The sequence below is a fragment of the Protopterus annectens genome, chromosome 1.part1, assembly GCF_019279795.1.
Source record: "Protopterus annectens isolate FY-2018-M chromosome 1.part1, PAN1.0, whole genome shotgun sequence".
Lineage (NCBI taxonomy): Eukaryota > Metazoa > Chordata > Ceratodontiformes > Protopteridae > Protopterus > Protopterus annectens.
The window spans coordinates 1,604,171,963-1,604,199,005 of NC_056726.1; the positions used below are offsets into that span (position 1 = coordinate 1,604,171,963).

At 40.3% G+C, this 27,043-nt stretch overlaps 1 protein-coding gene across 4 annotated transcripts in view; it reads left to right on the top strand.

Moving 5' to 3' along the window:
• The window catches only part of INPP5B (inositol polyphosphate-5-phosphatase B), a 2,334,801-nt gene that overhangs the window by 1,938,356 nt on the left and 369,402 nt on the right, over positions 1–27,043 (top strand). For all 4 annotated transcript variants that reach the window (XM_044083533.1, XM_044083543.1, XM_044083552.1 and 1 more), the window contains one exon: positions 26,767–26,954. In XM_044083533.1, coding sequence (XP_043939468.1) covers positions 26,767–26,954 — 188 coding nt within the window. The remainder of the gene's footprint in view (positions 1–26,766; positions 26,955–27,043) is intronic.

Sequence of the window (27,043 nt, forward strand, 5' to 3'; positions counted from 1 at the left end):
TGTTCTTTTTGGAGTTAAAGCAGAAGAAGTTTTAAAGAAAATGGAAGATAAGATGAAATCAATGCAGACAGTCAAAGATTTCCTACAAGTACAACCCCATCGCTTCAGCAGAAACTGGCCAACAAAAAATTGGTCCTTTCCAGCCACTGACAGACCTCAGAGGGGTAAATACAGGTGACCAAGGGGCAGAGAACAACCACAAGCCCAGTATAAACCTTGCCAATGGGGCACTCCAACCCAGAAGGGAGGAGAAGACAGGTCTCAACCCACCAGAAGGCAAACCTCAATGACTTGCACCTCAGCTGGCCAAACAAAGCTCTTTTGTCAGCCCCCTTGGGGGGAACACTAGCACTATTTGCAGACAACTGGCACATGGTCACAAAGGACAAATGGGTCCTAGACATAATTTTACGAGGATACAGATTCCACTTTCACACCTTGCCAATGAAAAGAGGAATGCCAAACCTGCCACAAAATCAAAGGGCAGAGGCTCAAAAACAAATTACAGCTCTCATGACCATGAGAGCCATTCAGCGGGTACCAACTCAAGAGCAAGGCCAAGGATTTTACTCAAGGCTCTTTCTAGTACCCAGAAAGGACAATGCTTGGAGACCAATTCTGGACCTTTCAACTCTAAACACTTACAAGTTCCCAAATTCAAGATGCTAACACTACAGCAGCTACTTCCCATATTGGGCAAGGAAGCATGGCTGGTAACTTTGGACCTCAAGGAGGCATACCTGCATGTCCCTATCAGACAAAGTTGCAGAAGATACCTCCGTTTCATTGCAGGTTCAACCCATTATCAATTCTCTGTACTGCCCTTTGGCTTATCTACTGCACCCAGAGTTTTCACAAAATGCCTGGCACCAGTAATTGCATACTGCAGACAAAGGGGAATTCAAATATATCCATACTTGGATGACTGCCTCATCCAAGCAGAAAGAAAAGACATTCTCTTACATCATCTGGCTTTTGTGAAGCATCTACTAAATTGTCTGGGGTACACAGTAAACAAAAAGAAATCAAAACTAGTACCCTCACAAAAAATGACATTCCTGGGTGCCAGCTTGGACACAACAGCCCAGAAGGTTTATCTTACACCAGACAAGCAACTTCAACTGACTCAATATTTCAAGACAATGGCAACAAAGACCCAATTAACTGCAAGAAAAATTCTGCAGGCTTTGGGCTTCATGGCATCTTGCATTCTGATAATACCATTTGCAAAACTGCATATGAGGAAATTACATTGGTACCTAAAAAGTGTATGGTCTCAACACAGCCACAGCTTGGACACAGTGATATCTCTCATTCCCTGCCTTCAACAGGAATTTCTATGGTGGGCACATGTATGTCACCTCAACAAGGGTCAGCCTTTCACCTTGCCCCCAACCAGGCAAATTATCACAACAGATGCTTCAGACTATGCCTGGGGGGCACACATGGCAGGGCAATGCATTCAAGGCCTATGGACTGCAGAACAAAGAAAACTGCACATAAATCAAAAAGAGATGCTAGCTGTACAGAAAGCTCTAACAGCCTTCAAGGATCTACTACAGCCAGGACAACTTGCAATAAAGACGGACAACACCACAGTAATGTGGTACATAAACAAACAAGGGGGCACACATTCCTACCCTCTTTGCAGGCAAGCAATAACCGTATGGAACACAGCTCTGGCCTACCAAGTCCAGTTACAAGCTCAATTCCTGCCAGGACAGAAAAACACATTGGCAGACGACCTAAGCAGAAACATCAAAGATCCCCACGAGTGGAAACTAGACCCACAAATATTTACAATGATAACTCAAAAATGGGGCCTTCCAAATATAAACCTGTTTGCCAGTCCTCAAAACTACCAACTGACAAAATTCTGTACAAGAACATTCCACCATCAAGCTTGGAAAGTGGACGCTCTCTCCTTCAGTTGGAAAAACCTGACAGCATATGCCTTTCCTCCATTACCTCTTCTCACAAACGTTCTTTTGAAGGTAAAAAAGGAGAAACCTCGACTAATTCTCATAGCCCCAGACTGGCCATGCCAGCACTGGCACCCGATATTGAAGAATATGGCTCACAGCCCACCATGAATATTGCCTCAAATACCTCATTTGCTCACGCAGCAAAACAAACAGATTCTACACAGCCAGCTCAAAACCTTAAACCTGGCTGCATGGCAAATCAATTAAGCATCCAACCAGCCCCTCTTTCACAAGCAGTACTGGATGTTATTCTGGAAGCCAGTAGGCCAAGCACCAGGAAGGCTTATTCGGACAAATGGAAAAGGTTTTCTGCTTGGAACCAAGCTGAAGGCCAAGACACAACTCAGCCTCATATGCCTCACATTCTGCAGTATTTAGCTGAGATGTTGCACAAAGGACTTTCCTTCTCCTCAATTAAAATCCATGCTTCAGCTATTTCAGCCCACTACGACACAAATCCACCTTTATTTTCAAATCCTCTTCTAAGGCAGTTCCTCAGAGGGGCAAAAAAACATTAGACCACCTAGAAGAGCTCCTACACCAACATGGGACCTCAACTTTGTTCTGGAAAAACTAACGCTACCTCCCTTCGAACCAGCTTTCTCTGCAGACCTTCAGTTCCTATCTTGGAAGACTGCCCTGCTCCTGGCAATAACTTCTGCCAGGAGAGTCTCAGAATTACAGGCACTTATGGCAGTGGAACCTTTCCTCATTTTTCATCAAGACAAACGAACTAATCCTTCCTTCATGCCTAAGGTGGTTTCCAGTGTAGCTTTAACTCAAACCATCCACCTACCCACTTTCTTCCCCAATCCACAGAACAAAGGTGAGACGCTCCTACATTCCTTGGACATTCACAGGCAGCTTAGTTACTACTTGGATAAAACTAAGACTTTCAGAAAAACTGACCAGCTCTTTGTATCCTATGCTACAGCTTCTCAATGGAGGGCCATATCCAAGCAAACCATTTCTAAATGGATAGGCCATTGCATACGGTTCTGTTATACCCATCATGGGAAACCAGTTCCCCCTACCATTAGATCCCACTCTACCAGGGCAACAGCTACCTCTACAGCCTTTCTCAGGGGGGTTCCTACCAAGGAAATTTTAGAAGCTGCAACTTGGAGTTCCGTACATACCTTCACCAAACACTATCACTTGCCTCTTTATTCTAAGTCCAGGGCGGGCTTCGCCACTGCAGTTCTGCAGGGCCTCATTGCTTCCACTAACCCTCTATGATACCTCCACCCTACCTTAGCTTTGGGACTCAACCCAAGTATGATGACTGCAGCAGGGTAACACGATGAACATAGTACAGTTTTGTACCTACCATAAATGTAGATGTTCGAGTGTTCACCCTGCTGCAGTCCAGGTTACCCTCCCTCCAACCCCTCTGATCTACTGGCTAAATCTCTGCTATGCCTTACTGATGTGTTTGCTTATAGCTGAAGGGATTTTGTTTTTGTACAGTGTTCTCACCATTTTGTACTAATTTGGATAACCTTTTTGGGGGCACCTGACATCTGGGGCAAGAAAAACTGAAGAAAATGGCGTCGACTGCAGTATATGTACCCCTGGCGCACTGACGTCAGGGATGAGGTGACAGCAACCGACGTCGGACCAAGACTTTGGAAATCCGGCTGGCTGCAGGACTGCCTGACGACAGGATAACCCAAGTGTGATGACTGCAGCAGGGTGAACACTTGAACATCTACATTTATGGTATGTACAAAACTGTATTTTTTCTGCTTGTGCTATGTATAAGAGCCTTAACTGTGTTGCTCTAAAATACCCCCTCAGTTTGGGTAATACTAGTCTGCCTTCTTTTATTGGAAGTATCAACTTATTCCACTTGACCCTTGCTGTCTTCCCTTCCCAGGTAAAATTCTTCAACTCTTTTTTAATTGCTATCCACAGCTTCTCCTCTGGTTGATAAAAATATGCCTGACCTATGTATAAGACTAAAGAGACTACAAACATTTTAATTGCTTGTATCTCAGTATCCATATCCATATGACAAAGATTCCAGTTTTTTAGTTTTGTATTATCTTCTGTTTAGTCGCTTTCCATTTATCCTTAGTTGCCACAACAGAGTCATTTTTAATCCATACTCCTAAATACTTAATTTTATCATGTCCCCATAAATATGGATATTGTTGGACCAATTCATATCTGGGTACATAATTTACCGCCATTGCCTTTGTTTCAGCTTCATTAATTTTGTATCCCCAGTAGATTTGAAACTGTCTTAAAATGTTCCACAACACTGTAATGTCCCTTTCTGGTTTTGGCATGTATAAATAATATCTGCAAATAGAGCCAGCTTTTCCTGACTACCATACCAATTATATCCTTGAACTTCTGAGTACCTTATTTTCTTTGCCAGTGGTTCTAAATATAATGCAAACAACAAATGGGAAAGTGGACAACCCTGTCTGGTTCCTATACTCAACAAAAGTTATCAGAGAGGATCCCACTCAATTTAATTTTCATCTCCGATCCCTCATATATACTGCTAATCAACCTTATAATTGGATCAGGGAAAGCAAATGCTTCCATTGTCGTGCTCATGAAGTCCCAGTCTACTCTGTCAAATGCTTTCTCTGCATCAAGACCCACCAGTAACAGTGATATTTTCTTGCATTCTTTTTCCCTCTGAATCATCAATATTCTGTTAATATTGTCAAATACTTGCCTCCCCTTCACAAAACCACACTGATCCATATCTATCAATTTTGATATCACTTTTGCCATTCTTTTAGCCATTATAGACAAAAACCACAAAAGTAATGGATGGTGCTCCCAAAAACCAATAAACAAGTAAAAAGCACCACGAATCAAGTTGGATACACGCAAACAGAGTTAATAAAAGAACCCAACACTTTAACGCTTGACACATAAAATAACGTTTTCGTCTTCAACTTCATCAGATAAAAAAGAAGTCACAAACTTCCCATTTTATATTCTGATATTATATTCTTCAAGACTTTTGTTGTTTGTGCTGATATACTCCATCAATGTTTTGTTTATTTTAAGCAGGTCTGTATGCAGTTGTCATATTTTCCTGTAGGTTATTAGAAGTCATATCTGAAAATTGCATTGCTTTAAGCTAAACAACTGCAGAACTTTCCCCAGTCAGTGTTTCTTTCTCACTTTTTGTAGCTGATTTTTTTCCAGGTCTTCTGTATTTCCTTATTCCAGGCATTTAGGCAGTGCACTTACTAGCCAGTTACTGAAATTTATCCATAAACACAAGTCTACTGACCTTCTCTGCTGAGTTTCTGTTTCCACACTGGGAGAGCTAGAAACAATCTGTTACTCAGTGTGCAGCCATTTTGGAAGTACCACAAAATGATCCTCTCAGAAAATATCTTGTTCCATGTCCTCATTCATTCTTCCACTTGATCCTTTGAAGCTGTTGTCACTATCCATTGCCTAATTATGTTTACTGATCCCCTATGCACATGTATTAAGTTAGGTGGGGTGTAGTCATTCCTTTTGCATCCTGCTTTATAACTTGTGCCCACAAACCTAGTTAACAGAATTCCTCACTGGTCCCCTTTTGTTTCTCTGAAAATGTTCTTCCATTTTAGCATGTAATTAGTATTTTGCATGTTAAAACTTAACCTTATTTGTGTTATCAGAAAGTGTGACTCTAAGTCTGGCAGATAAAGACTACCCTTCTCTGCTGTTAACACTAACCTTTCCCATTTAATGCTTGGATTTTACCATTCCATATAAATTAATTTATAGGTTCATAGGTAGGTACTAGGCTATCTGCCCAAAGGCATTTATAAGCCTAGCCAGAATGTGTTGGCTTTCGCCACCCCCTTAGATTAGTTTCCTGTGCCTCTGTCCAGCAGAGACACTGAAGTGATCCCCAGGGTAAACTTTCTGTTTCCCATCCACTCGTCAAGGGTTCTCTTGAAGAGTGTTAGCGAGGAGCTCTGCCTAATGTAGATTGGAATCTTGTTCCAAAGCATGGGAAGTCTCTGGAACAGGAATCTATCCCTCCAGCACGTCCTATTTATTGTTGTGATGAGGTTTAGATCCCTAGAGCATGTGGCTCAAGGGGATAAGGTTTTCTTTAGGTAGAGCATGTCCACCAATTCTGGGTTGGACATGGCCTTGTATGTCAGGCAGAGATCACCTCTGAGTAGGCGGTATGCAACCAAGTACAGCTGGAGTCTCTAACTTGTGTCTAACTTCTTTATTTATTCTTTCTCATGTTTTCTTTTCTGGTCTCTTATATGCCCATCTTACATATAGTACATGTGTCATTATAGCAATAACCCACGCCTGGGTGTGGGTAATGCGGGATTTATCCACGGTTGGCGGGACCAAACAAAGACAACCGTGGGTAAATCCCGCATTACCCACACCCAGGCGTGTATTGCTATTATATTATGACATTATTTAAGAAAAGAAATAATTACTTTTCTTAAATAATGGCATTGTATAATGCCTCATTGCTGCCCTTCCGCAACTGTCTGGTATCTCACAGTTCTGATGTACTGCGATGCTCACGCAGTACATCAGAGTTGTGGCCAAAAGCAACGGAGAAAGCAAGATCTCCATTGCTTTTTAAGCTATGTTAAATGGGTTTAAAATAGAGACAGCTAAAATAAGCAACGGAGATGTCTGTTGCTTATTTTAAAGCTGTCTCGCTATGTTAAACCCATTTAACATAGCGAATAGCAACAGAGATCTTGCTTTCTCCGTTGCTTTTTTTTTTTAAACCTGTCTCGCTATGTTAAACAGGTTTAACATAGCGAGACAGATTTAAAATAAGCAACAGAGGTCTCCGTTGCTTATTTTAAAGCTGTCTTGTTATGTTAAACCCATTTAACCTAGCGAGACAGGTTTAAAAAAAAAGCAACAGAGAAAGCAAGATCTCCGTTGCTTTTTACTGTGTCGCTATGTTAAAGGAGTTTAACATAGCGAGACAGCTTTAAAAAGCAACGGAGATCTCCGTTGCTTTTTTTAAACCTGTGTCGCTATGTTAAACTCTTAACATAGCGAGACAGTGTTTTAAAAGAGACTTATACTAATGGAAAAAGTCCGGGCAACCGGACCTTTTCCATTAGTATAAGTCGATGATAACGCACGCTGGCCAATCAGCGTGCACGTTTTGGAATATTAATGGGGGGTCATGGTATAATAAGAATGTTTTTATTGCCTGTATTTTGCTATCTAAGTCTATATTATCAACTTCCATTGTTTTAATATTCTGCATTATTTTGTTTTGTTTCCTTCCACACATATCTTAACGGTGTACCTCTAACCAAATTCCTAGGTAATTAATATTCATTTATTCAGTTTAGACATAAATAAGACTCATGCTACTGGATGCACTGTTTAACTGTGTGATTAACATTAATTAAATTGGGTCAGAAAATAGTTGGGTGAACCCTGTCTGATTATGCTTCTGGACCCAAATGACCTAACATTTGGAAATAACACCACAGACAGCAGTCATAATGGGGGAGCTTAGTTGTAAAGTCGGCAGCACATCTTGAGTTACTTAAGTACTATGGCCAAGGAACAAAGTAATGGTCATAGTCATTGAGGTGCTGCTGATCTGATGAGGGAGATGATTTTTTTGAGCTATGATACAGAATCGGGATTGGCTAGACATGGTTAGGACTTGTGTGTAATAATGGTGGCTGCCAAAAAAGCAGTGTATTTATGTATTTATTTGACATTTGTTTACCATGGTGGTCTGACTGGATCTACAGAACCCATTTTCAGCAGAGGCCTGGGGAGAAAAGCTCCACATACAGTACAGTACAAATACAGCATAATCCAATACAATAAAGATTACATTAGAACTACTACACAAAAAATAAGTTGAAAGAACAAACTGCTACCAGATGTTGTAATATATTACTACACATCTAGACAAACCTATACAGTTAAAACATTACAGACGATAATAATCACTCTCATCATATATGATGTAGATAGTGTAAAAAAAAAAAGTATGCAGGTAGTGCAATGTGTGACATTGACTGTTCTAGTACATGCAAACTAGAATGGTAGTTTCATTTAGGAAGCAGCCAGAAAGTTAGTTGCTAAAAAAATGGAAATCAAAATCTAAACCAGCTATATTGAAAGTAGTGAATATAGTAACAGTGATAAAACAACTGGAATTGAGTTCTTTAATAAAGGGTAGGAGTAAACTACATAGGAAAAAATGTGAATTGTGGGAACAATGCATACAAGGGAGGAATGAGGTTTAAAAGGCAGCAGGACTTAAATGAGCTACCTAATGCTTGAGGGAGAAAGATTGGGTAGATTATAAGTGATGTGTATAATGTTTGCAACTGGAGTGTGTCAGTATGGTTTGTGATGTAAAATGCTTGCAACTAGGATTGTTCTGGTGTGGTTTGTTTATATAAATGTATGATTGCCTATGTAGTAAGTGATGGTTTAATAAAGATATATCTTGTTTAAAAAAAGGCAGGGATTGAATAATTTATGTAATATTGCTAAAGTTATATGATATATAGCAATATATGTGAAGTATGTTTGTTATGTTAATATAGTTTACTAACTTTTATATAAATGTAAATTTGCCTGTGTCACGAGTGATAATTCATTAAAGATGTTTGAAAAAAAACATACATTGAGTTGCAGATTGACTAATGCTGTGAGCACACTGTTTGCAGAATGAAGTGATTTGTGAAATATGTGAAAGGATTCAAGGCTGCACTGCATTTTATAAACTACTTGCATGTTCTGGTTGGGTGGGAGGTTCTCAGAGCTGGGACAGAGAAGCATCAAAATACGATTCCTTTTCACCCGTAATGGTGGATAAGAGAAGTATCTGAGGGCAGAAAGGCTCTGTAGTGAAATGCTGCCACTCAAAATGCCAAGTGATGACATGCCAAAAAATATATATATATTGCAAATACAGGAGAAGAATGAATCTCGAACATTTGCTTCTTCTTTAAACTTCCTTTTGTTTTTTGCAGGGAGCAAGCCCCCTGCTCCCCCCATATCCCCTGAACTTATATAAACTAACTCTGATATTATCATATCTCAGAGAAAAGGGAATATTCAGAGAAGTGGACACCTCTGCCTTGGTATATGTAGGGCCGTTGTGTTGGCCATTCAGTATCTGCATTACAAGACTCGCTGTAGCGGATCCCAGCATTTTAAAGGTTTACCAAGCAAAGAAGAAGCACAAGTGGTAGCAAGAAGAGTATTATTATAGGAGACAGTGAAGGAAACCAGGAAAGAAGCTGACTGGAGGATGATGCTTTATAGTTTTAGATCCTAATTAAAGGTAGAGCCAATTGTGTGCGGTCCTTGTACAGGGAAGTACAGCTATTGCTGGTATAACAGAAACATAAGACAGGATAGTTAAGAATTAGGACATTGTAGTTAATTGCATACTGGAAATACAGAAGGAGCATTGGGACGATGAGGTTGTGCTGTGTTTGTTGGGTACTCCTATGTATGTTTGTATGCCATTCTGCCTGCCATTAAGCTCATAGATTCATTTCTCAAGTTTACAACCTACTGTTCTTCACATGGAGGTGCAGTTATTGTTGTTCATTTAAATCCATTTATCTTTCTCTTCATTTCAAAGTCCAATACCAATATGATGGAATTGCTAGTGTTATGGTTGTATTCTGAAAGTTTAGCATCTTCAGATCAAGTCTCTTTTTTACATTTGAGGACTATCTTGGACTTCTTTGAAGTCTAATTGTAGTGCTTCTTAGTACCAAGACCGCTCCATATCTGTTTATTGTGTAAATGTATTGTAGAAGAGATTGATGATTGTGAATATAAATGAAAGGAGAGGAAGACTGATGTTGGCCTTGAGGCTGGAGGGCAAGTAAGGTATCCTGGTGGATAGCTGCAGGGTACAGACACCAAATGCATAAAAAAATGATAACGACTAACCCAGAAATAGAATTAGTGAATGAGAAGTGAGGAGACTCGTGTGTGTGTGTGTGTGTGTGTGTGTGTGTGTGTGTGTGTGTGTTTGGGGGGAGCTTAGTCTTTCAGTAGCAAAAGTGGGAAATGCTGACATCTAGGTTTAGTTGGGATAGGTAAAACGTAGAGGATTTCCTGGATGCTGGACATACCTCTCAACTGAATAGATTTTTGCAGAATGTCCAGATTTTTTCCATTGTTCATAAAATTGTGGTTTTCTGAGAAATTCGTAATAAATAATTAAAGCTTGAAGTTAGAAAATAATGGCAGGTATGTGAGTTTCAGACTTCATATCCTTCAGAAAATTCATGTTCATGCAAAACCTGTTGTTCTATCAGCTTTCTAACTTTGTAAGAGCAATATTTAAAAATTGTCCTTATTTGTGGGCCTTTGTCCCACTTTTATTTATGGCCTTGTACAGATTTTTTTGCTGTAAGAAGTTGAGAGGTATGATACTGGACTTAAGTAAGGGTAATCAGCCTGAAATTGAAAGCTGGTTTCAAGTAGTAGTCCACAGTCAGGAAGTTAAATATTCAGCATTACATTCTGACTAAAGCAGGTGGGGTGACAGTAGTTGCAGTGGCAAGGCCACTGATCAGCTGTGATCATGCCACTTTGTGGTTTGCAATCCCTGGAGTAATACTGGGATGTTCCATGACAATGCAGATTTTGTACTACTAGAATATAGACAACATTCAGATGGAAATATAGTGGCAGATAATGTAATATTGCATGAACTAGAAATAGTGGATGGTTTGTGAGACCTCTTTAGAAAAGAGTGGTGAATGGAAGAACTATAACGTAGGAAGATGAAACCGCCATTTTGTCTAGAGAGAGAGGTATTTTTTAATTTTAATTAATTTATTTGTTAAAGGCTAAGTGAACTGTTCTTTCTTTGACCCTTTTCAGTCATGACCCAGACTGCAAGTGCAAAGTTAAACGCACTATATGTTTACCTTTTAGACTGCCAAAACAGTCGACACGTTTCTAATAAGGAGCCATTTAGTTACAAGTGTTTTTGTTTCTTTTCTGGAGAAAGTTATGGAAAAGTTTCTTCATGACAGACTAATGGAATTGCTGAATGTTTTCTCTCTTGCTGATAATAGGAATCATGGTTTCATATAACGCGGATCTTGTCAGTATCACTCTAGTCAGTTCTTTGACTGGATTATTACTAAGGTACTTAAGGAGGAATTGTGAGAATGTGATGTATCTGAACTTTAGCAATGCCTTTGATACTTAGCATCATAGGACTGTGGTAGGGAAATTAAGGTTGTGGTGTTAAGTTCAAAAATATGGAATTTGATTGGAAACTCACTGCCATTACAAATATAAAATGTGAAATGTGGCAGGTGATAGTGATAGAAGTGTCATGGAAGAGGTCATTTAACAGTAAGACACCATTTATTTCAATGTTCAGACTGACTCCATTTAGCATGCTTTAGTTAGTTATTGCATCAGGGGTAGAGAACAGTCAACTTCAGCTTTGTATGCTGATGATAAGGCAAAGTGGCCACGGCAGTGCTTTCCACCTAGTGGTGTGAAAATTGTCTCTAGATGACAGTCACTATTGAAGTGACAATTTGACTCCATGTGTTATTCTTCTTTCGGCTTTTCCGGGTTAGGGGTCGCCACAGCGGAACTCCGGTCCGCTAATGATTGGCAGTAGATTTTTATAGTGCCGAGGTGCCAGCTCAACGCTCAACCCTCAACGAAGGCAAGCCCTACGCATGTCTTTCAAATGCTACTCGACCGCGGGGAGGACATGCAGACTCCACACAGAAGGCGCCCCAGCCGAGAATCGAACAGGAGACCCTCTTGCTGTGAGGCGACAACGCTACCGCTGCACCACCGCAGCTAATTTGACTCCATGTGTAAAAATGGGAAAAGGGCGTTGCAGATGGATGGATGGCTAAGGCTAAGTGGGTGTGATGGTCTCAGGTGAAGGAGATATGTAGTATGTTTCATATGGGTTCAAATAATGGCAGCTAGGATTTAATGTAAAAAAAAGTGAGAGTATGAATTTTGGTAGAGAGAACCTAGAGAAAATAAACATGTTTGCTGAGAAATTGAGAATTGGGACAGAAAGCATAAGTTGTCTATTCAAGCAGTAATGCCTGACAGGGTGGGAGTTGGGAAATAATGAATGGGCCTTCCCACCCATGGAAAATCTGTTATTTTTCTGTAGTACCCACATTGGAGAGCTTTTTTGTGGTTAGGTAATGGGCTGTTAAATTGTTTTGTGTTTGTTGTATTGTAAGTGCATATATTTTTTTTTTTATTTTGATGTAAATTGGATATTTTTTCATAAGGATCACTGCCGCAGTACCCTAAGGTGTATGGGTTATATCCTGCCAAGGATATAACAGCCGGCCAGCTACTAAAGCATTAGGTCACCTTCCACAAGCTCAAACCGTTAGTCAGCTGGAGATGAGCTGACTAAAAGTCAGGTTTGGGCACCAAGCCTTTCAGAGCTTTCCTGCTGGCCAAGAGAGTGCTGCTCTACAGACTTTGAGGATCAACAGATGGCTAACAATGTTCCATTGCTGGGCAGATAAGTTCCCTTTGGTGGGGGGGACTTCCACTTTACTTTTATGACAGAAAACTTACTTATTCCATGAAACTTAATCTAGGAAAAATTGTTTTTATTGACTGTCACATGACTTTTGTTCCCTTTTAAATGGGAGCATTACATTTTTATTTTTGTGGTAAAAAGTTGTTAAAACTTATTTTGAACTATTTTTTCTGTAGTAAAACTTGTGTTATTTTACTTTTGTGGGTTGAGGTAAATGGCTTTAATTGAGCAAAAGTTACTGTTTTGCAACTTGCATGTTTTACTGACTATTGCTGCTGAGCTTCCCTGGAAATCAGGCACCGTTTTCATCTTAACTATGGAAAAACCTACCAGCTTCTGGGTTCTTCCTTCTTCCAGCCACAAAAAGAAAAAAAATTGTCATACAGCTAGTCTTGTCGGCCCTGGGAGAGGTGGCAGAGAATACCACTCTATCTAGCCAGAAAGCTGTGCCTGTCCCTAGAGAGGCTTTTGCTGGTAGTGGGTTTGTTTCTTTGAAATTCCTATCAAAAAGAAACAAAAACCTATACACACGTCTTCTCCTCTCAGTTGCTGTTTATTGGGCATAACTCTGGATTTACTGCATATTCTTGACCCTTCCTATATGGCTGTTTCTGGTAAAAGAAAAAAAGAGATTCTTCATTTCCTGATGAGATTCAAGATTTTGAACCTCAAAAGAATTCTGAAGGGACAGAGTTTGTGTTGTGTCCACAAATGACTGATTCAGATTGTGGGGAGAATGTGACTTTTGTCAGGTTCTTTGGAGGATTCCCTTTCTTTGAAACTGTTTCCAAAATGAAATAGTTGTTTCAGTGAGATTCCCAGTCCCTCAGGAAGTATGATCTGATACAACTCGAATTTCCATAATCTTCCTGCCGTGTGTGCTTTGGAGATTATTTTTGTCACAGCCTGTGGATTGCTAACAGTCAGTCTGCTGCCCCAAAGGTAGATAGACTCTATAAAGTGCATCAGTTTTTCACGTTTTTTACACTCATCCCAGATCAGACCCAGCAGCTTTAGTGAATCCAGTTGCTGCTAAATATTTAGTTACTACTAATCACTTTCATTCTGACAAGGATGGAAAAGACTTTTGATAAACTGAGGGGAAAAGTGTATTCTTCTGCAGCACTTGTTTTTGGAATTCTCAACTGTCAAGGTCTGCTTTGAGTAACTTTGCTTCTTCTGCGTCCCTAGTGGCTACCCACTGTTTGAAATGTGCTTATCATTCTGCTGGTGACACTTTCAGGGCTGCTGCCAATTAAACTGTTATGAGGAAGTTTGCCTAGCTGCATTCTCAAAACTTCCCAGAGGATGTCAGAAATTAAATTTAGAATATTGTCCCAGAGAACTGGTTTTTAATCTTCTGCTGCAGAGTTCATTAAAAAGTGTGATGAGAGAAGAAAGTTGAGTCAGTGTATCTGCCATATTTTGCATATGTCATTCTCCAATTTTGCCAAGGAACGCCATGCTTCCTCTACAACTTTCTTTAAAAAGCAAATTAAACAGTCCCAGCAAGCTGCTTGTAAGCAAACATTTAAAACGTAATGGCAGGGAAGTTCCAAAAAGAAAGTAGGACCTCCCCCCCAAAATAAAGGACAGTTTAATAGGTCTGAGTGATTATATTGTTTGACACTTCATTTCTATTTTTCGCAACAGGTTGTTTTAGATAAGTGGGTTCTGAGAATAGTAGGTTATAGATGGCTGTGGCAGTGCGAGTCTCTCACACTTTTTTGGGGATACTTCTTCCACTAGACCAAACTATTTATCTGATGTTATCAGTCTTCATTCATTCTTGACGAATGTGACTTGATTCCGACCCCTTGGAACCGGGTCGGCCATTCTACAGCTTGCACCAGTCAAAAAACTCTTGAGCAAAGACTCTACCCATAATTCCCCTCTCTCCATTACCTCAGATCTCTTTTGCCGCTCTGATAAGATGGGTCAGCCAATGCTCTCCACCGAAGTGCTTTAATTTATTCTATTTTTCCTATTTTTTTATATACTTTCTGTATTATTTTATAGAGCGCTTTATTTGCCCTTTCTATTGTATTATTTATTCTGGTGTGTTTGCTTCTAAATCATCTCTAACCTTGTTACCTTTCGGTATTGTATTACCATCGTTGGTAATTTTTCCTTCCCCCCACTTTACTTTTGCCTCTGAATAATCACTTGACACCATCGCTGGTATTTTCTTTCTGATTACCTTTATAATTATTTCTCCCTACCATTGTTGGTAGGTTTTTCTTTATTCCTGTCCTTGTGTGTGTGTGTGTGTGTGTGTGTGTGTGTGTGTGTGTGTGTGTGTGTGTGTGTGTGTGTGTGTGTGTGTGTGTGTGTGTGTGTGTGTGTGTGTCTGTGTGTGTGTGTCTGTGTGTGTGTTTGTGTGTGTGTGATTTCATTAAAATGGTGGAGATGCAGAAAGGCAGTGCCAAGATTGTGGAAGAAAGATGCCCAACTCTGACGAGCATCTTTCCTGTGTATATTGCTTGGGTGCACCCCTTCTAGAAACTAATTGTAAGACCTGCCAAGGTTTTAGTTCTAGAACCTTGGCAGAACAACAGAATAAGCTTATTTTTAAGGGGTTATTAATATCTTCCTTTGAAGAAGCCCTTTCTAAGCCAGAGTCTTCTAAACTTGAACCAAAAAGAGAAGTCATTTGTGCCGAGCTCACCACTGGCACTGGACGCCAAAAGGCATACGTTTCTGGTTCCTTCAGCCTCTTTGGAACCCAAGAGTAAGGGCCCAAAACTTGTGAAACAGCCTTCAGCACAGATAATCACAACTCTGTCAGTACCGACTGTTTCTGCACCTATCTTGACTACTTTGGCACCGACCTTGACAGTATTGGCACTAAGAGTTTGGTCAGCATCGGCATCTATGACCTCCCACTCAGTTCCGACTGCTGCACAGCATATGGTGCTGAAGCTCCAAGCATTCGTACCTCCCAGCATAAGATACTCCCCCCCCACCATAGACCCTTTTTTTGGGTCAACTCCCCAGTCCATTCCTGGATAGGCCTGAGTCTTCCTCGGAGATGTCAGTCCAGTCAAGCAGAAGTCTTTCCGAAATAGATGTGGTGAGATTAGTGGATCAGCTTTTGGAGGCCAGAGGTCTTCCTGCACCAAATCAGATCTCCCTCCCTCTCGGAGTTGAGGTTTATTCTGCCTTGACTACTACTTGTATTCCTCCTTCGACCTCCCTTTTGTGTTCAGAGACCGGCACTTTGATTACCCCGGTTCCAGCTGCTATGGTGTGAACAGAAGCGCCTTCTTCGGTACCAGGATTGGCTTTGATGTCTTCAGCTACCTCAGAACTGATAGACTCATGGGGCTGTAGTTCAGCTGTTGGCTCATAGGGCTTTGGTTCATAACCAGTTGTTTGTTCGGGCTGTCCTTGGCTCTCAGAAACCTGGCAGTTTCGGACTCTTCCAGTTTTGGGCTCTTCCTCGGCACCAGTTTTGGGGGGTGGTCCTCCAGAGTGGGGTGTGACCCCGGTTCCAAGGTTGTCTTTCTCGGTTCTGGGCTCCCATCCCTCTTTGGGTGTTCCTGGCTTCCAGATCATGGAGAGACCTTTAGCTTTGGCGGGCTGTCAGCTGGCCCCATCTTCTTCGGAGTGTCACATATTTGTACCTTCTGGACGACAGCTGTCACCATCTCCCACGTCGGGATAGCGAGCACCGAAACAGCAAGCTTTCCCTGTTCATGCCCCCTCTTCTTCTGAGTCTTCCTTAGAGAACCCCACTGAGGAACCACCCCGTAAAAGGACTTGCAAGAGGAAGCATCTAGATTTTCCAGAAGAATGTGTCATGGAAGACACAGACTGCAATGAAGTGGAGGGCTCCCCCTGATCACCCTCTGAAGATGTCTCATTTGGAGACATCCTGGAAATCTTAAAACAGAGTAGTGATTGTAAGTCCAAAACCCATCCTTAGAGGAATCTGTGATCTTGCAGGCTTTTGGTGTTCGCCCATGTACTTCCTGGGTGACCCCACCCACTGACGACCTTATCAAGCGTATCGCACAGCGGGTGTGTCGAGCTCCTGTGATAGCCAACTGCAAGGTATTCAGCTTTGTTCTTATTTATATTACTTATCTTTGCAGAGTCTTTTACAAAGTGTCAGGCATATCTCACTTGGGAAGGGTTCTCCAGAACAGGGTGGGATTCCAAGAGATCATAAATTTATCTTTTCTGACTCCTTGATGAGCTCAAGCTGAGTAATGGCTTGGGGGTGTGGAATTTACCTTAAAACTTTGGAAGCTGCCCGGCTGTTATATCCTTAGCAGGATGTAACCTGTATTGATTAGGGTAATACAACAATCATTCAAAACATCGACCGTTATGGTAAGTTTACTTATGCAAATATACTTTCCACCACCTGATATTTTAGAGTTGCTGCAGGACTTGTAATTATTGTCGTAGAAAGTATTTTACATCCAAAATGTAAGTTGTGTTAATATTTAATAATGCACTTACACACACACACACACACACACAATGTTCCTATCAATTTCACCCACTTTTTGACTGTGTGAACCTCAGATGTCATGTAATAAAAAATGAAGGAATGTATAAATAATAACTGCAGTAATAGTAACCAACTACAGTGTAAAGTAGTGCATCTCTCCCCCACACACAGTCGCTGTCTCTTTATACCCCCCATCACACAAAGGTTCTTATAACTGCCACAGCTGTTATTTGTGTTATTTTTTATTTATTTGTTTTCTGCCTTGCTGAGCACTGTTGCTGAGCGGAAAGGGAAATAACAGGTACAGTTTTAATGACTGCTGTGGTACTGCAGTTATTTTCATTAGCTTAGCTTTTCTATGCTCACTAAATGCTTAGCAAACAAGAAGGAAGATAAAAGGTTGTTGTAACCCCTGCTGCAAGATGGCATCCATTTGTTTTCTTTTCCTTCAGTGCCTCACAGTGACTTAATATGCTGCCATGAAGGTGAGTGCTTGTTTTTTACTGGGCTTTATCTATACATTAATATCCTGTTGGAGAAAGTTCATTCTCTGAAATGGTAGTATTGTATGTTCAGCCTATTTATCTAGTCACCTATAAACTCAGCCATGTTTGTAATGTGAAAGGGCAGCAGGTTGAAAGTTTAATAGGATACTGGGATGCATGTCATGGGGAGTGTTTTGATCCATAAGGCAGTGGTGCAGTACAGGTCATCATAAGAATTCAATTATTGTTGAAACAGGGAAAGAAATTATGGCTTAAGGAAATGAGGAATACCAACTACCTAGGGATTAATGCAGTAGCAGATTCAGCAAACCGTAGGTCATCATCTTGTTGCCTTTGGTTTTCTTAAGTAAGCTGCTAAGGTATCTTCAGTTATTTACTACCTGACAAATTTAGCCTACAGCTGTTTGTTTTTTGCACCATTTACTCAATACCTGTTAATTTCTGGGTTTGTTTGTGGGTGATTTAAGATGGATGGGCTGCATGTTGCTTGGCAATATTGCTATTTAAACTATGTTGGATTTTCACAGAATCAGATAAATGCAAACAAAAAAACTCCATCTTGAGTGCTGTGATAGGCATTGTTGGTGCTTGCAGAGTGGTATCGTTGTATGGGCAGCAAGTTAACTGTATATAAGTGGTGTATCTTGGTTCCTGTCATTTATGAGTCTTCTCTTTTTTCCTGTTCAGAATCAACAGGCACATGCATTTCTCAACCCTGGCTCTTGAAATACATGCAGAATATCCATGCAGTGAGTGTGTGTGTGTGTGTGTGTGTGTGTGTGTGTGTGTGTGTGTGTGTGTGTGTGTGTGTGTGTGTGTGTGTGTGTGTTTGCATGTGCATATGTGCATGCATGTGTGTGTGAGATCAGGGTTGCTGGTTGCAGTTGGCTTTCAACACATTTGCAAAATTAATCGTGTGGTTGGCTGTAGTACGAACATAATATATTTCAAATAATTCACTTTTCTTGCTGAGTCTACTCTTTAATGTTCATAACCTCATCTGCCTTTATAGACTATAACAGCCAGGTTTACTATCACATGTCCGAGTGTAAATTAGTCGACAAAAATTTGTCCGCAATGCTGAATCCTGATTCACTTCACCGACCGTCAAAAGGCCGAACAGATAAATGCCGAACTACACCTTTAAATCTCTCAATTAGATATCGCACAATAGTAATGCGACCAAACTGTATGTCACACAAAATACAGCGCGGATATCTCAGAGGTACAAAATAACATCCACTGATTGTCAGATGGTGGAGTAATACACATTGGTGTAGGTTAGTCGTTACTGACAGCAACAACAAGCTGACCATGGAAGGCGACAGCCTGGTATGTACATTAGTAAAAGACATATGTCCGTATTGCTGTGCTGTGAAGCTCTATTTAACCTGACATAAATGCTTCTATCTGTAGGTTAGTGAAACCGCAATGCAGGGTTACCAGCCAGGCACAGTAAATGAAGTATATTCTACCACAGAAACACAAAAAGGACGGAAAATGCTTGTGGTGGATGGATATCAGTATCATCTAGAGAAGGCATCCACAACTAGAAATTATTGGTGTTTTATACTAAAAAATAGGGAAAAGTGTAGGGGTAGATGTGTCACAGAGGGTAGTGTTGACTGGGAAGTTTTGTTGAAATCAATGGCGCATTACCATGCACCAGACTCTAGGAAACCAGGAGTATGTAAGTTGAGATATGCTATTAAGTGTAGAGCTGTTCAATCAGTTGAAGATCCTTGCCAGAGTTGTGTCGGAGGTATTGGCAAGCACATCCATGGATATTACAAGTGAATTACCCAACACTAATGCATTGAAGCAGTTGATCATTAGATGTAGAAACAAAGTGAAGAGGAATCACTTTAAGGGATTTACTAACCTGAAACAGCTTACGTCAGACATGTTACCAATTAAAAATGGTAGCTTTATAATTCAACATGATAGCGACGGCGGTATATGTAATAGTGTAGTGACTATTACCACTGTGAAGAATTTACAGTTGTTATGTCAAGCTGAATACTTAATAGTTGATGACACTTTTCCAGTACACAATATTGACTGCAAACAAATTTATGCAGTTCATTGCCCACTGCCTGGTGTATAATACAGAATAATTATCCCTGTCATGTATGGGTTACTCTCCAGTAAAGCTGAGGTAACCTATGACTTGTTTAGGAAGAACGTTAAACCACTATGTGAGCAATACTCCATAACACTGTCGCCAAGAGTAATTCGAAGTGATTTTGAGAAGGGTGCTGTAAATTATATGCAGCGGAATTTTCCTCATAGTAATCCTAAAGGTTGCCGGTTTCATCTAAACCAGATACTTTGGAGGCAGATACAGCGATTACACCTGGCCAGCGAGTTTAGTAAATGTCGGACATTTTCCTCCTTATGCAAAGTTCTTCCTGCACTAGCTTTTCTTCATCCAAGAGATGTTGTCACTACTTTTGATAGTATAGTGAATGAGATACCTAAGGCAGCGCAACTGCTATTCACTTTCTTCAAAGAAAACTACATAACAGGGAAACCTAGATGGTATGGTATGAGAGACACAACATCCGAGAGGATACCACCTTTATTTGACTTTCAATTTTGGAATCAACATGGTACTGCTGTTCAAGGGATTCCAAGATCCCAAAATGCTGTAGAAGGCTAGCACAGGCATCTTAAAAGTCAGTTAGGGAAGAAAAAGTTATATATCATAGAAGTTTTGGAAGCTATTCAACTGGAACAAAACCATTTAGAGGATCTGTTGCTGAGAGTCAACATGTGTGCACCTCCATCACTTAAACGGAGGCATTTGCAAGTGAAGCATTTACAAGATTACTGGCTAAACGGGATACATTTACATGTAGAGGATTTCCTGCACTAGTGGCGAAACACTGTTCATTTTAGGTTCATTATCGTAAATACACTTTTTGTCTGGAATGCACAGCGTCAACTGATAGTACACTTGGTTGGAACACAGTGTTTGGAAATGCAAAACAATTTCTTGGCTATGCTTGCGTATTGTATTCATTTTGCGGTGGTTAAAGCACACTACTAAACACTTGATATGTGGCATTTTGAAATGGGATGTCCCGGCATCTCTACAGTTGTATAGCAGTAACCGCGTTGACAGCCTAAAGCATCAGCTCAGTTTAAACATGGATGGTGATGCTGTGCTATGTGTATATTACAACTCACAGAGCTCTGCTTCTACCTTTGCACTGCAGGGAAGACGTACTATGTGGTATTTCCTGTTTTGCATATGACTATTCGAAAATGTCGATTCGATGTCCACAAAAAACACCATTCGACATTTTTATTGTTCGGTCATCTGTGTTCCGTACAAACGTGTCGGCCATATAAACTTCCGACTAATTTACACTTGGATATGAGATAGTAAACCTAACAGCCCTTTGTTTCAGATTTTGTGTTATACCACAACTGCTAGAAACACTTGCAAGGCCCCACCAGTTGTCACTGTCTGCTTCAAGCATTCATCAAAATCACCATAATCATTTCTCATTTTCTACATGGGTTTGGAGTGTGGTATCAACTGTCGTGATCTCTCTTGATTTAGTGCCACTCTCCTACCTTCTTCAACAGTCATACCTGACTGTCGCAGATCTTCTCTCATGCAATCCACCCATCTCTTTCCTGGGAGCACTTATTTTCTCTTGCTTTCTTCCTGTCTGTCCCAAATCATCTTCACCAGATTGTCTTCTGCTTACCTGCACATGTGGCTGAACCACTGTAAACTTTTCTCTCTGACCTTCTCTGCAGTTACAGCTACTTGTGCTTCTGCACTGATGTCCTTATTGCTTCATCTGTCCTACAGTGTGCACCCTGTCTCCTATCTCGGGGACTTCATGTCCATCACCTCCAGCTGTTCAACTGCACTGTCGTCATTGCCCAAATTTCTTGTACCATATAGTAGTATTGGTCACACCACTGTCTTGTACACTTTTCAGCTTCTTTGTCAGTCTTCTGTCACACATGACCCCGGCACTCCGTGCCAGTTGTTTGCTTGCAGCCCCTCTGATTCTAATTTTGATCTCCTCATTCAGACTCCCCTTCTCCTTAACCACCCCTCCCCAATATCTCAAGCTTTTAACCTGTTCCATTAGTTTTGCTTCTATCTCAATATTCAGCTTCTGATGATTTCCCCCATTTGCTGCCATTGCAACTCTCTTATCTGTACTCTGTTTCATCTCATGTGCCTTCAGCTTTGCATTGCATTCCCCTATCTTTTGCTGAAGTCTTGCCTGTAATGCCACATCATCTGCATACAGCAGCTTTGTTAATCCATTCCTTACAACGCATTTGTTAATGTATTCCATCACCAGTATAAACATCAATGGGCTTAGAGATGAACCCTGATGCACACCCACTTTCACCGGGAACCCCTCTGTGAATCTGAACACTGTTCATACTTATATCATTGGGTCCTTGTACATAGCCTGCACTAATTCTACCAATGTTTCTGGGACTTCAAACCACTGCAGTACTGACCAAATCAGATTTCATAGGAGCCTGTCATGTGCTTTCTCCAAGTCTAGGAATGCCCAATTGGACCTCTTTCCTTATCTGTCTCTTCTTCTTAACTGTCTGTCTCACTGCAAACATTAGAATGGTTGTCCTGCATCATGAGCTGAATCCAGATTGCTCATTTCCCATTTTAATTTCTACTACTCTGCATATTCATTTATTAATCACCCTCTCTAGAACTTTCATGCAGTCTGACATGAGTCTGAGACCTCTGTATTACCCAGAGTTGTGAATATCCCCTTTTTTCTTGTACACTGACACTAGAATTCTTTTTCTGCAATCATCTGAGATATTCCTTTCTCTCCATACTGCTATGAGCACCCTCTGGATCCATCTCTCCCCTAACTCACACAATATCCTGATCATATCTGATGTGATGTCATCTGAGCCTGCTACTTTCTCTGACATAATTTTCCTTAGTGCTGTTCTTATTACTTCTCCTGTGGACTTCCAACACTGCAACATTTTAGTGATACTCCCTTTCCAGCCAGCACCTTGAGTTTGCTAGATGCCTGGCAGTTTAACACAGGATTAAAGCTATGATCTGCTAATGAGTTTTATTCTGTAGTCCTGGATTTGAGTCCTTCTGTCTACAGATGCATACTGTGTGACTCTGACAAAGACAGAACAGTGTAATGTCACTCCCCAGAAGTCACAAAAGATGCACTTGTGCCTAGCGTACTTACTCAGATTAATGATAACAATAACAACAATAATAATCATTTCTGGGCCAGAATGATCCCCCACCTCTTCTGCTAAGCTTTCTGTCATCAGGTCATCATCCATCATTTAGATTTCAACAGACTGGAGGCAATAAGGTCACCTTTTGTTTTATGCCCCACTGAAAAATCTTTTTTCAAACATTTCCTACAGTATTTCATTTCCTTTAATGTAATCAACCTTAACAATCTGTCTCACTTCAAACAACCATCTCCAGGCTTATGTTTCTAGCTCTAACAATTAGAAATACTTTTTTACCTAGCCAACCCTACATCTAATATCCAGTTATCCTGTTATTATCTCTTCTGTTGCAGCTCTTAGTAATCTGCAATTTCTAGTCTCTTGATTACTAAAATATCCATCCACACTTGTGCGTATTGTGTCTGTTCTTTTGACTAGACCACATTCACCTCACCTATAACACGTCTTATCATTCTTTACATCCGATTCTACTTTTTTTAAACCTTCTTGTAAATGTTTACATTTTCGTTACATGTATGTTATGTTGTGTCACTGTATTGCATAATTTAGTTACACATTTGTTGTTACTTTACTGTTATGACTATGTTGCCAACTTGGGCTGAACCTGCAAATGGTCAGATTTGATCAATGCTCTACCCTGTTAAACAAAATAAATAAGGAAACTCTGGGCTCCCTAGCTCCCTCTAGGAAGATTCGAGTGAAATCCAATCATGCTCCCTGGCTTTCAAAAGAAACTAAGTCCATCATGAAACAAAGAGACAGTTTCTGGAAAGCCTGGAGCAAATCTAAACAATCACCTCTTCTACTCAAATACAAACAACTACGCAATCTTGCTAAAAAACAGGTAATAATAGACAAGAAATCATTCTATAGCTCAGGCCAGAACAAATATAACTCAAGCCCTTATAAATTCTGGACAACACTTAACAGCATCCTCTACCCTGGTAATCCCTCTAACCCCTCACCCTACCCAAACACAACTCCTGAGGAAACAGCTACCCTACTTAATTCACATTTTATCTCCTCCATACAAAATCTCCTACCCTCTCAACCTACCTCTCCCTCAGTACCTGTCTCCTCACCCACCCCCAACACTTCACCCTTTTACTTCAAGCCTGTGCCCATTTCCTACATCAAATCTGTACTACTCAAACTCAAACCATGCTCCCCCTCCACTGACAAATTACCTCCGACCTTCCTTAAACTCGCAGCTGACTCTTATCGCCTACCCAGTCACAATATTAATAAATAGATCTATGCAAGAATCTACTGTTCCTACCCTTTGGAAATCCTTCTACACTATCCCTCTCCACAAAGGAGGTAACTCCACTGACCCTTCAAACTACCGACCCATTGCCATTCTGCCCCCACTATCTAAGATACTAGAAAAATGCATCCACACTCAACTTATGGATCACCTTCTCAATCAAAACTTACTCACCCCTACCCAACATGGCTTTCACCCCTGTCACAGCACAACTACTGCTCTACTCTCCTTCACTCACACCATTGCAGAATCTCTGGACAACAATAAACTTACTTCCCGTCTCTTTCTTGACCTCTCCGAAGCTTTTGATACAATGTCTCATCCACTACTAATATCTAAACTCACTAACTTTCACCTCTCCACCTCCACCCTCAACTGGTTTGCTAGCTATCTGTCTGAACGCAAACAATCAGTTAAATGGCTCTCTTCCCCTTCTCCTTTCTTACCTCTCTCTACTGGTGTTCCACAAGGTTCCATCTTGGGTCCCCTCTTATTCAACATCTTCACCAATGACCTTTTCACCTCATGCCATCTGTCCTCACTTGTACAATATGCAGATGACTCCACAATCATTTCTACAGCCAACAACATCTCCGACCTACATTCCCTAACCAAAACAGCTCTACTTTCCACTGAACAATGGCTTTCAGAGAACTTACTGATTCTTAATCCTACTAAAACCAAACTCTTACTCTTCCTACCCCACTCTCTTAATCATCATAAATCCTCCTTTGTCATTAAGTCTTGCAATAACACAGCTATCCTACCTGACACCCACACAAAACTCCTTGGAGTCATTATCGATGAATTAAAATTCAATCAAAACATACAGCAATGTATAAAGAAAACACATCAGAAATTAGGTCTATTATACCGAAACAAAAAAAAAAAAACTCAGTCCCAAAGCTAGACTCACCCTAGGACAAGCACTCCTCCTCCCCTCACTCCTCTATGCTGCTCCAGTTCTCACAAATATCCAAAAAACTACCCTGAATAAACTCCAACAATCCTACCACAAAATAGCCAGATTCATCACCAACTCCCCAAACAACACACACCACTGTATTGCTTTGAAGTCTCTACAATGGCTAGAACTCCCACAACTGCTACATCTCTATCAATTTCACATGTTTCACTCTATGCTCTTTAAACCATCCTACTGTCCATCCTTATCTCTCCTTGTCTCTGTCTACACCCCATCTCGACCCCTCCGCACCTCTAATCAACAATTGCTTGATATTTACCACCCAAATAAGTCAGTAGGTAAGTTACTCTACAAACACTCTGTGGCCCAAGCCTGGAAGAAACTACCCCTTGACATTCGCTCAATCTCTCACACCCCACTATTTAAAAGAAAACTAAAGACTCATTTACTCAATTGCAGAATTTGCCCCTGCTATGACCCTACATAATTCTCTCCTCTCCTCTCCCCCACATTGGAATCACTCTATCTTTCCTTGTCATACTTCTGAACTCTATTCCCACTGGTACAGTTACATAGCATTAAAAAAAAAAAAAAAAAAAAAAAACTTGTGCTGTCATTTAACTATTGTTAATGTTGTTTTGTTTATTGTTTTACTACTGTAATGATTAGTTTTATTTCTATTGTTTGCTGAGCTTGTATACTACTGTAGTGTTTTTTTATTGTACTATCTGGAGCTTTTCTCCTCTGGTCTCCACTGACAATGGGACAAAATCCCAGTTGGACTAACCCGGTCAACAAATGTAAATAAATAAATAAATAAATGCTGTTGCAGCTGATTTTGTCTTATACGCACTTACTGCTTCCTCTGTTAACTCATTTTTTAGGGTAATCTCTTTATTACTGTTGCACGTTATACACACTTTCCTAACAGTGATGTTGCTGAATTACTGTCTTGTATTCAAAATAGCTATATGAAGTTTTCTTAATTCACTAAGGCCATACGTGTACTCATTTTTCATGTTACTTTTTCTCTTTAGTGTAACCCTTTTTTGTGTTTGTATCTTTTTTGTTACTATATATTCTTTGTATAAAATGGTCCCTGGACCACATAGCTCTCAACCAATAATCAGGGACAATCAGGGATACTTTTAAAATATTAGTACTATTAACCTGAGACATTGACCGAATAAGAGAATGTGAATTAATATACATTTTCTGAAGTAGAAGAAATCTGTAACTAATTTTTGTCATTATTTATTAAGTGTAGTACACCTCCTTTTTTCCAAAAGTCACCAGTTTTGGGAGAAATTAGAAGAAGAGCTAAAATTTTGAGTCAAAATCAGGGATTCCCTGAAAATCAGGGACTGTTAAGAGGTATGCTGGACCATTAAATCTTCCTAGTTGATAAATAATAAAATAAAATGAAGTAAGTAAATGTTGTAAATGTTTTATTTTCTAACTCATAAGGACAACTCTACACCATACACTGGAACCGCCTTTCTGAAATCCAGAAATTGCTAATCCTGGATCAGCTTTCTGGTCTTGACTGGAGATCATTTATATGAGTGCATGTTACAGCATGTGTATATGTGTGTGTGTGTGTGTGTGTGTGTGTAGGAATCTGGCAGTAAACAATTAGAATCCATTCTGAAATTAAAATTACTGTGGTGCTTTAAACTAGCATTTGCTCTGGCTGCAGCAAAAGCATTTCTGAATAGAGATTTTATTAGCAGTTAGAAAATTCATATAACTTCTAATCACTGTTGTAAAAGTAACTTGGAAACAGAATGGTCAGACTATTGAATCACTTCATTTTTATGAATGTATGTGTAAATATGGGCTTTTCTCTTTTTGCTAGGGCAACAAAGGTGGAGTTGCTGTGAGATTTCAGTTTCATAATACCACCATCTGCATAGTGACTTCCCATCTGGCAGCTCATATAGAGGAGTATGAGAGACGAAATCAGGATTACAAGGAGATCTGTTCCCGAATGCAGTTTCACCAGTCAGATCCAGCACTACCCCCGTATACTGTAATGAAACATGAGTAAGAGTCTGAATAAAAATTATTTTCCTACAGCAGTTTAAATCCTTAGATGTAGTAGTTATGTTGCTGTTTGTTTTGCTTTGCAGATG